At 48.0% G+C, this 10,622-nt stretch overlaps 1 protein-coding gene across 1 annotated transcript; it reads right to left on the bottom strand.

The window, feature by feature from the left end:
* Positions 1–1,139: 1,139 nt before the first annotated feature.
* Positions 1,140–6,916, bottom strand: LOC123145979 (probable monogalactosyldiacylglycerol synthase 3, chloroplastic). The gene is made up of 8 exons (XM_044565524.1): positions 6,358–6,916; positions 5,992–6,164; positions 3,525–3,686; positions 3,267–3,408; positions 2,821–3,045; positions 2,651–2,713; positions 2,473–2,547; positions 1,140–1,975 (listed from the first exon to the last, which is right to left on the bottom strand). Exons 1-8 carry the CDS (start codon positions 6,727–6,729, stop codon positions 1,676–1,678), a joined length of 1,512 nt encoding a protein of 503 aa, XP_044421459.1. The 5' UTR covers positions 6,730–6,916; the 3' UTR covers positions 1,140–1,675.
* Positions 6,917–10,622: the final 3,706 nt, after the last annotated feature.

The following is a 10,622-nucleotide window of genomic DNA, read 5'->3' as shown; positions in this document are numbered from 1 at the left end:
GCGGCGCAAGAAGAGCCGGGATTGGAGCGCCACGCCGTTCACGGGCTATCGCTGAATGATCGCCTGCATGCAGATGTGGGCGCTCTGCACCGCACCGGGTGAAAGGGAAAGATATCTGAAGCTCCTTTTTTTTTGGAACGAAAAAAGGTACTATCTGAAGCTCAACTGGTAGTAGGTAGTCTAGTAGTGCAGCAGCAGAAGGCTCCGGCAGATACCTGAAGAAAAGAGAGGCCGAGTTGCCGAGTGGTGGCGACCCTTTTCCATCATTTTGCCCCTTGCCACACTTGCTGCGACAGACACCAAAAGGCAGAGCGGCGCCCACATCGGAATCCACTGAATATTTACCAGCCAAATTTGATGTTTTGACCCTTTTACGAAAGTTTGGTGAGATCTGACCCTGGTCCAAAAATATTCCGGGATCTCACTTTTTTCTACCGTCAAGGTTGATGACGGTAGTGTATACCGGCCCCCTGGCGGTAGGCAACTTATCCACATCAGCGTACTACTGCCCTACTGCCAAACAGGCTGGCGGTAGGCTGTGTACCCCTACTGCCGAGGTGCCCGACGGTAGATGAGTACACGTACTGTATTTGATACTTCAAAATTATTTGCGGTAGGGTGTGCATCCCTACCGCCAAGGGCTCGGCGGTAGGGCTACCGTCATCCACCATGACGGTAGAAAAATGGTCAGATCTCGAAAAACTTTCAAACCATCAAATCTCGCTAAATTTTCGCAAAAGGGTCAAAATACGAAAATCTCCCTGTTCCTAACTATAAGTTTTTTTTAGAGATTTCAATAATGACTACATACATACAAATGTATATAGACATAGCTCCGTATGTAGTCCGCATTGAAATCTCTAGAAAACTTATATTTAGGAATAGAAGGAGTAGTTTCTGAAACCTTTTACGACAATAACATCCAACATGAGTACTCACTCTGTAAATAAATATAAGAGCATTTAGATCATTAAAGTAGTGGTCAAAATGCTCTTATATTTCTTCACGGAGGGAGTACTATTCCATGCTCCAGCAGTTTGTTTCCAGCACAATGGCAACAGAAAGAATTACTGGTGCTATGCATTGCTATGGCCTTCAGTGGGCAAGACAGGAGTATATGAATGGTAGGACAACAAAAGTGGTTACCAGTCCTTCAACGACTGAGAACACTTCCAATCAAGGGAACATGTATCTACATCACTCATTATCTTCAACAAACCCAATCAATACTTCCACTCACACTTCCACCATCATGTCTGTCATAATGTACACTTCTTACAGTGGCTCAGTGGCAACTAGCATAATTTACATGAACAAAAAAATTCCAATCCACAAAACTGACTGCAGCTGACAAGCCAACCAGTGATCCCCCGTTCGCATGTAAACAGGGAACGGCAAAAGAATGATGTTCAACCAATGATTTTTCACAAACTTTACACCAACACAATATCGCACAAGAGCACCTGTCGGTCAAACGAGCCCGGGAGAACTACGGCGGGAGGCCATGAACAGAAAACATCGAGATCCACCGACCGCGACAACAAATGCAACAAGCCAGGCCAAATCGCGTGCCACGTTTTCCTTTCCTTCTCTTTTCTTTTCTTTTCTTTTCAAGGATATGAAAGGTGCAAAGAGGTGTTGCGGTGCTCTAGCTATGTACACGTCTTCCAAGGCTTCACACGAGCGGGATGGGGCTGGGGCAATGGCTGGCTTCAGGAGATGGCATGAAGAAGGACGACGTCAGGGAGCTGGAGATCTGCGCCTTCACCCCTTGCTCCTGGGAGAGCTCATGGATGTCCCTGACGATGTCGAAGACGGCTTCTGGCTGGGCCAATTTCAACGCGTTCTCTGACATCCTCTTGCGTTCCTCCGCGCCTGGACCGAACCAGCGGGCGACAAGTTCGGCGGTTTCCTTCGGGCTCTTGGAGAACACGCCTGCGCCGTTGTCCACGACATAAGGGACGTTGCCAACTTCCTGGGACGCAAGAAAACAAGACTGTTAGATGACAATTGTTTGTACACTGCCTGCTAATCACTAAACAGAGTGAAGTGTGCAACTCTTGCAAGATGTCAGTTGCACATAAACATAACCAAAGCATGGCTATCATGTCTATTATACTGTACTAGTCTCAACTGGTAAAAAAAAAAGAATACCATAAACGTGCATGGTTATTACTGTATAAAACCATTATCTATTCATGAGAATTGTTTCTTCAGATCTGTAAAGGTGACGCATAGGAAGAAGTTCGCAAGACAATAATCGTAAACAAGCATGGCACTGCACCAATGGCCAACTTATACTAATATTGACCCGAACAAATGTATCTTGTTAAGGTTCAAATACTACAGATTAGAAGATTGCTTTGAGCTCTCAGCTGTCAGGTGTTTTGGTTCACTGCATAGTTGCAAAATACATACACTTTGAATGCTTAGTGTGACAATTTATAAGGTGGAAAGTAAGTGGACACAAACCTGTCCAGGTATGAAGTCATTAAGGATGATAGGAAGACCCCTAATCAAGGCTTCAGCAATGGTGCCTGGTCCAGCCTATTGAACCAAAATAGTAACAGGAAAACAAAATTATGAGTACCACAGGACCTTCAAAGGAAGCAGCTCGCTAACAATAGAGAAGGGTCAGTAATATATATACCTTTGTTATAATGCAATCACAAGCCCCCATCCATTTCTCCATTTGGGTCTCGAATCCCCTAATCTTTTGTTCAAAAGAAAAGCAGTTAGCAAACTATTCTCTTTGTGTGGGCTACAAAAGAAACAAGTTGAAGTTTTAAAAGAACTGAAAGTGTAACATTTTGTTTATACCTTTATTGGCATTTTCCATTCAAGAGCCTGCAATGAGGAGCTCAGTGTTTTGTTCCGACCACAGATGACAACAAGCTGCCCGATTGGTTTTCCAAGCTCTTTGTCAAACAATGCATCTCCAAGGGCTTTCGCGGTCTTCTTTACAGGACCCATGCCCTCTCCACCTCCCATCAGCAACACTGCCGGTAGGTCAAGATCCAATTCAAGTTCCTTCCGCAAATCATCCTGGTAAATAATTGGTTTAAAAGATGCTTCAGTAGAATCATAGGGCGACAGCCCAGAATGCTTTAAATTCTGGAGAATAACTATACATAATGCTAGGTAGTTGATGAATAGACAAGAGACAAAGAAAAATACTACGAGTTAACTACTGCACGTTTTGAAAAAACAGATACAAAATCTGAAACCAGTTGGGCAATAAATAACAACAGTCCTAAGGTTAATACCTTGACAAGGACAGCACGGCAGAATGATGGTCGAATGGGAAGACCGAACACACGGATCTGAGAACTTTTTAGGTCATCCAGTTCTGCCCTCTTGGCTACTTCCTCTGATGGGCAGTAACACCTATTCACATCAGCATGGAACCTGTATATTTGTATTGCCAGATTTTAAGTCTATGACTGAAGTGTGTCAAGAGCAGTTATTTTTCCTGAAAAAAAAAACAGTTTCCAGGTTCCACCCTTATTGATAGCTGAACATACCATGTAGGATGGCAAGTGTTGAGGTCAGTGATGACAGTGGCGAAGACTACTCTGTTCTGCAGACCTTGCCATTTGAGTACCCATAGAGGAATGTGTTGCATTAGGGGGTGAACACTAATTATTATGTCTGGCTTGTACTTCTTCAATCCAGCCTCAACCTTCCTACAACCATAAAGAAATTATTCACAAAGAAACACTACATGTAAACTCTTGATGAAGAGACAAAGTCTAACATGTGGATCAGTGAGCTTAGATCATAGGTTAACGTCTAAGTGACACTAGCATTATTAGTAACTGTTTTGCAATAGCTTGATGTATTTTTGGTGTATTCACGTCATAAATCATTGTCAGCACATATTAGCAATGACGGCATAGAAATAGAGGGAAAAAAACCTAGAGTACAAGTTAACTGACTTTAAACGGCAAATCAGTAGGCAAGGACTATTTTAGCCAGTATGCAAAGTTAGTTATTTGTTTGAACTCTGAAGTATGGAAACAGTAAACAATGAAGTGAAAATTTGCATGTGCCACACTACCGTTGTGGCTTATAAAATGTAGGTCATGGTTTGTGAACAATGTTACAACAAGGACAGACTGGTAACTGTGAAAGCAGTAGCACATATGCTGGTCTGAACTCAAATGATGCTCAAGGGATGGCAGCAATGCAATGCCATCGATTTTAATGGCCTCCTAGAATACCAGAGCTACAGGGTGACACCAGCACAGAGTGGGTTTTTGATGGGTTGATGCGCATGGTACAAATTGAATTTATTAGGATGCGATCATGTTTGGGTAGCACCAATTGAGGAGAAGCTTGTCCAACATCGTCTGAGATGGTTTGGGCATATTCAGCGCAGGCCTCCAGAAGCTCCAGTGCATAGCGGACGGCTAAAGCGTGCGGAGAATGTCAAGAGAGGGCGGGGTCGACCGAATTTGACATGGGAGGAGTCCGTTAAGAGAGACCTGAAGGATTGGAGTATCACCAAAGAGCTAGCTATGGACAGGGGTGCGTGGAAGCTTGCTATCCATGTGCCAAAGCCATGAGTTGGTTGCGAGATCTTATGGGTTTCACCTCTAGCCTACCCCAACTTGTTTGGGACTAAAGGCTTTGTTGCTGTTGTTGTTGTTGTTGTTGTAGGATGCGATCATGTTCTTTCCAGTGTCCTGACAAACCCATATGCACAGCCTGAACCAGTCCACATGGCAGGATATCTGCTCTCGGTGCAAATTTATTCAGAAAACTTTGTTCCAACAGCAAATTACATGCCAACAAATCCAGCAAAGATATTTTAGCATCTCTAGTCAAGACAGCAGTGGCCTTATAAAATATTAGTGTTGATGACTCACTAGAAAATCTCAGATTAGGTGAGCAATTTACAATCCAAGCCAGCAACCAATAACAGGAAATACAGTCTACCGTGTAGACTTGATGTAGAGACAAAGTCTACCGTGTGGATCATTGAACTTAGATTTTATGTTAAAAGTCCAAATGACACAAGCATTACGGGTAACCGTTTTGCAATATTCGACTGTTAGCAATGACGGCATCGAAGTAGAGCAGAGCAGAAAAATAGGAGCACAAGTTAATTGACTTTAAACTGCAAATGGGTAGGCAATGCTAGTGGTTTGGAGTATGAAAAAATAGAAATCCAAGAAATAAAAGCTTGCATATGCACACTAACAATGTGGTTTATAATATGCGGTTCATGGTTTGGGAGCAATGTTACACAAGGACATACTGGTAACTGTGAAAGCACATATGCTGATTTTAATTCACTATTAAATGACGGTCAAGGGATGGCAGCAATGCAATGCAATCAGTTTTTGTGACCTCCTAGAATACCACACCTACAGGGTGACACCAGCACAGAGTGGCAATTTGATGCGCATGGTACAAACTGAATTTCCCTATATGCTGCCCGGTCACTGTCCTACACCCTGGCAAACCTATATGCGCAGCCTGAACCAGTCCACATGGCTGGGTATCTGACCTTGGCACAATTTTATTCAGGAAACTTAATAAGTTCAATAGCAAATTTACATGCATTACATGACAAGGAATCCAGCACAGATATTTTAGCGTCTCCAGCCAAGACAGCAGTGGTCCTTATATAAAATCATGGGCGCCATATCGTCCGGTGAGATCTGGGATTACAATACATTAGTGCCATCAAAATGCTGACAAAAGCGCCGATTCCACTATAAAATCTGCGATCAGGTCAGCAATTTGCGATGCTAAGGAACCAACCAATGACAATGACAGGAAAAACAGTCTGGCGTGAGTGTGAAGCCACAAATCACATCGAATTGTTTATTATTTGTTTGTTTATGACGATCCCGACGAACGATGTGTGTGAGGTCAAGCAAGCAAGGAAAACGTTGCAGGGACTAGTACTAAATTTCGTGAAATCCTATTGCAGAAGGATCCGTGGGTGGGAGTGGGGGAGAAGCGATCCGTACGACGTACTTGGCGTAGAAGGAGGCGAGGGCGGCGAGGTAGAAGTTGTGGACCCATCGGGGCGATGTGCCGTGGAAGGCCACCTTCCAGAGCTGCACGTGCCTCACCATGAACTTGTAGGAGCTCTCCATGTTGTTGAGCGGCCAGCCGGCGTGGTCCTTGCACAGGTCCTTGACGAACACCTGCCATGGCCACGAATGCCCAAATCGAAATCGAAATCGAAACCCATCAGTGCGGGGGCGGCCACTTGGATTGACAGGCAGATTGGGGGAGATTCCGATGACAATTTGTTTATCTATTCACGGACGGACAGAGAGGGGGGGAGGGGAATGATTCGCGGCGCAGGAGCAGAGGAATAATTGGGTGGGTGATTACCCGGTAGTCGTCGCCGAATTCGATGCGGAAGGCGTCCTTGATGGCCTCGGCGGAGGCGCGGTGGCCGCCGCCGGTGTCGCTCATGAGGACGAGGACGTTCTTGGCGCGGTTGGCGCCGAGCTGCACGAGCTCCACGGTGCCCTCCTCCTCCTCCCAGAAGGGCTCGTCGTCGTCCTCGGGCCCGGCGAGCGAGGCGAGGGAGGCGGAGGTGGAGGCGCCCCCGGAGCGGCCCGCGGAGGAGAGCTCCCCCGCGTACGAGAGGCTCTTGCGGAACCTGCGGCGCATCCGCTGCTGCTGGTGGTACGCCGCCACGCTCTCCAGCACCGTCTCCCGGATCGACCGCACCCGCGGCGCCGCCGTCGGCGCCTCCATCGCGGGTCGCCGCCGAGGCGCAGGAGGGGGATGGCTGGCGGCGGCTCTCCTCCAAAATTGGCGAGGGGGCGGGAGGGAATGGCGGAGGAGAGGGGCGGAGGGGCTCGGAGCGAGCTGGCGAGGGGGGGAGGGGGGCCGGAGGGCGGACGTACAACTGGAATTTTGGAGGTTCGGGACGGGACGGGACGGGACGGCGGTGGTGGTGGTTGTCGCGTGTTTTGTGCGTGTGCTCGCTCGCTCTTTTGGTGGCTTCTGATTTGGGAATTTGGGAATTGGGAGACCGGAGGCTAAATTTCGTGTTTTGACCCTTTTTGATAAGAAATTCAGGATCTAACCCCGGTTGCAAAAAATTTCGGGATTGGACTCTTTTGTTACCGCCAGAGGCTCTGGCGGCAGGGTTATACAGCCTACCGCCACGGCCCATGGCGGTAGGGTGCGACGGAGGGGGGCGGCGGCCGTTTGACTGCGCTGACGTGGATAAGTACCTACCGCCAGGGGGCCTGGCGGTAGGCTGTCTATCCCTACCGCCAGAGCCCCTGGCGGTAGGGTGTGGCAGGGTTCTGCCGTACAACCCTTCTGTAACGAAATGTGCAGTGGGGCCTGGCGGTAGGCTGTGTGACCCGACCGCCAGAGCCCCTGGCGGTAGGGTCCTGTGTTTTCCAGTGTAAAGTTTCTGTAACGAAAAGTGCAAGGGCCCTGGCGGTAGGTGCGCCCTACCGCCATGGGGGCTGGCGGTAGGGTGTCTACTTGGCGGTAGGGTCCTGTGTTTTGTTGTTTCTAGTTCATTTGGTTGCTTGTTTTCGAATTCAATATGACAGCAATATCACAGCAAGTTTTACAAATATGACAGCAAATCACAGATTTTAAACAATTAAACTTGGGCATCACATAGATCCACATTAGATAACTTGTGCATATAACATTTCAAACGAACTTCAACGGAGTTCCACGTAGTAGCAAACACATAGATCCACAAATAGCAAACACATAGTTCCACGTAGTTTCATAACCACTAGACAAGTTCAACCAAACGAAGTTCAACCAAACTAAAAGAGTCAAGTATCGAAGAGCATAATCAGTTGCTCCTTCCCTCTTGGAGGCACGGTCCTCGTTACTCTTTGAACGAGTCTCTACGGTCTTCTTCTTGGGCCGGCGAGGAACCGGTTTCTGGAAAGGGTCCGGACTCAGCAAATCCTTCTTCTTCGGATTCCTCTTCTTCGGCAGCTGAGATGCTTGAGATGTTTGAGTTGGTGGAGGTCCATAATCTTCATCGTACTCCTCCTACCCGTTGCTCTCATCCTCCTCCTCCTCTTCTTCATGTGTGGCCTCCTCCTCCTCATCCTCTTCCTCCTCCTCCTCCTCCCCAACCAACCTAGACGACGAGGGAGCATGGCTCGATGAGCCGATGAGACCCTGTGTGGCTACAGGCTGATAAGCTTCAACTGACCCAGCTCCAGCACACCCAAGCAGCCCTACCAGCTTGCGACAACGCTGCACGAACTTCTGCACTCACAATGAAACAAGGTCATAATAAGTATCAGATGGACTGATTGCAAGTGAACAAGATGCATCTGTTCCGAGGAGGCTGAAATTGCACCTTCATCGTCCCCCTCACTCTGTTCTCCGATTGTACGCTTCCGGGAAGATCACCTAGTGCATCTGAGGCTTCAAAGATGCATCTGTTCAGCTCACCGGACTGCAACGGCATAAGTCAGTCACGATGACGAATAAAATATTTTAAATACAATCGTCGGTTCAAACTTACCACTCTGTTGATGAGGAGTGCAAACTCCCTAAATCCACTGTGCATGTCTCTGATGCCGGTCTGGTATGCCTGTTCATCGGGGTCATCCCTCTCCAGCTCTGCGATGTCTTCCGCCGTCCACCGAGGCCTGAGACGAAGACAGTGCTTCTGGCCATCATCGTACCACCTCATGTGTCGGCCCAGGTAAGCATCCCAGTCAGTCACTTTCCTCTCCCCATCTTTACGGAACCTCCGTCGGTTCCACTCCGTCACATGAGTTTTATGCTCCTCTCGCCAGTCTGTGATCGACTGATTCTTCTGCCGGCTCATCCTGCAAGGCATAAGCAACAAGAATCATCATAAGCGCAATAAGATCATCATAAGCAACAAGAAACATGATAATCGTAATGAAATCATGGGCACAGAGAACAAAGCGCTCACAGGTGGAGCGCGTGGCCGCTGGTATCGGTGGGCTGGCCCGGTGGGGTATGCTGATAAATCCCGAACTGCGTGGCCACGCGGTGTGGCAAGTGCCACTCGACGGCGTACACACAGATCATGGGCACGATGCACCGCCAGAGACCACGGTCCTCATCGCACATCACGTTCAGATCAAAGTCCCACTCTCGGTCTTGTCGATACGGCCACCAGTTTACCTATTACATATACCTTGGTAAGTTCGCACTCTCGGTCAAAAGTGGAATCAAAGAGAAAAGGTGTTGAGCGAGTTCATATACCTGCGTATGCGTCAAAGCGTCCAACTCGTTGGTGTAGGTCTTGTACGAAGTCTTGTTTAGGCCCGTGTAGAGTTTGACAACGTCCCACTCGTAAGCTACGGTGGGGTTTCGAGTCTCATCGCCGTCTTCGCTATAGTCTTCCCATGGGCGTCTTCGCAACTTCTCCGGACGCCCCACCGGCAGCCGCTCCCACATCTAAATGGAGAAGGCCCAGACAAAGCCACCCATATTGGACTTGTCTCCCGTCCTCTGCGTTGCGTCGTCAAGCTGCAAAACATCAAATGAGGATCAGATATAAGAAAATGTCATGGACACACTTTCGTAGGGAGGTAGGCAATTAGACACTCTCTTGCCGAACGGTATAGGTAGGCGAGAGATGCGGTCCCCCAACTGTACCCTGCATCCCAGTCCGCTAGGAAGAACAGATACGCCCAGTTGGTAGAGTTCCCGGAGCTGTCTGGAAACACGACCTCCGAGAGAATATACCACAGATAGGCCCTCGCGTACAACTCCACAGTCGCCTCATCTGCGCCTTGGGGGCATGTCTTTCCGGTGCTCCGAGAGCTAGGGCAACGGCACACCGGGTGTACGGTTACTCTTGGCACCGGGGCAGTCGCCGATGAGGGTGGTGACCCTCTCCTGCCAGTTGGTCCTCTCCACTCGACCGGTGAGTGCATGACCCTCGATCGGCATGGCAGTAATCATCCCCCAGTCCTCTAGGGTCACCGTCATCTCCCCGCATGGCAGATGGAAAGAATGGGTCTTCGGTCGCCACCGGTCAATCAGAGCCGTGAGAGCCGCGTGGACAAGCGTCAGCGGCTGACGCTTGAACTGCAACACAAAACCCAACAGACGGGCACTCTTGAAGAACGGCGCGTAGCGCTCGTCGTAGTCCATATGCCCATGAACCCTGTGACCCCTCATGCGCAGTGGCTGGAGCATCTGTCAAAAAGTGAACGCCAAAAGTTAGGAAATCATTTTCATCAATCCGAAAACTTTGATCAAAATTTCATTCATATAACTTACCTCTCCGTTCTCTATGAAACGGGCACGATGACCCTTGTCGAATGCCCAGTCCAGCATGGAGTACCGTGGGCCGATGTTGTCCGCAAGAGGTGGCCGCCTTAATAAAATTTCATAAACAAAAGCACCATAAGCATAAAGCATACATCAACCAAAAATGAACTCAAATCATATCAACATGCATCATATCAAAATAAAATTTTAAGCATATTTCTCCAACAACATCTACTACACATGATGGATCAAATCATATCAACATGCATCATATAAAAAAATCCTCCAACATACATCATATCATCACATTTTTAAATAATTTTTTCCAAACAACATCTTCATATCATCATATCAACATGCATCATCAAACTAGGGTTCATCTTCACACTAGATCA

Source organism: Triticum aestivum, chromosome 6D (assembly GCF_018294505.1).
Source record: "Triticum aestivum cultivar Chinese Spring chromosome 6D, IWGSC CS RefSeq v2.1, whole genome shotgun sequence".
Taxonomy (NCBI): Eukaryota; Viridiplantae; Streptophyta; class Magnoliopsida; order Poales; family Poaceae; genus Triticum; species Triticum aestivum.
Note: the sequence above shows the minus strand (reverse complement) of the source record. Positions and strands in the feature narration are given on the sequence as shown.

Coding starts and splice junctions, on each gene's coding strand:
- LOC123145979 (XM_044565524.1), bottom strand. CDS start 6,729: ATGGAGGCGCCGACGGCGGCGCCGCGGGTGCGGTCGATCCGGGAGACG. Junction 6,165..6,357: donor AATTCGGCGACGACTACCGG/GTAATCACCCAC, acceptor TGGCCATGGCAG/GTGTTCGTCAAGGACCTGTG. Junction 1,976..2,472: donor ATGACTTCATACCTGGACAG/GTTTGTGTCCAC, acceptor CTTGCGTCCCAG/GAAGTTGGCAACGTCCCTTA.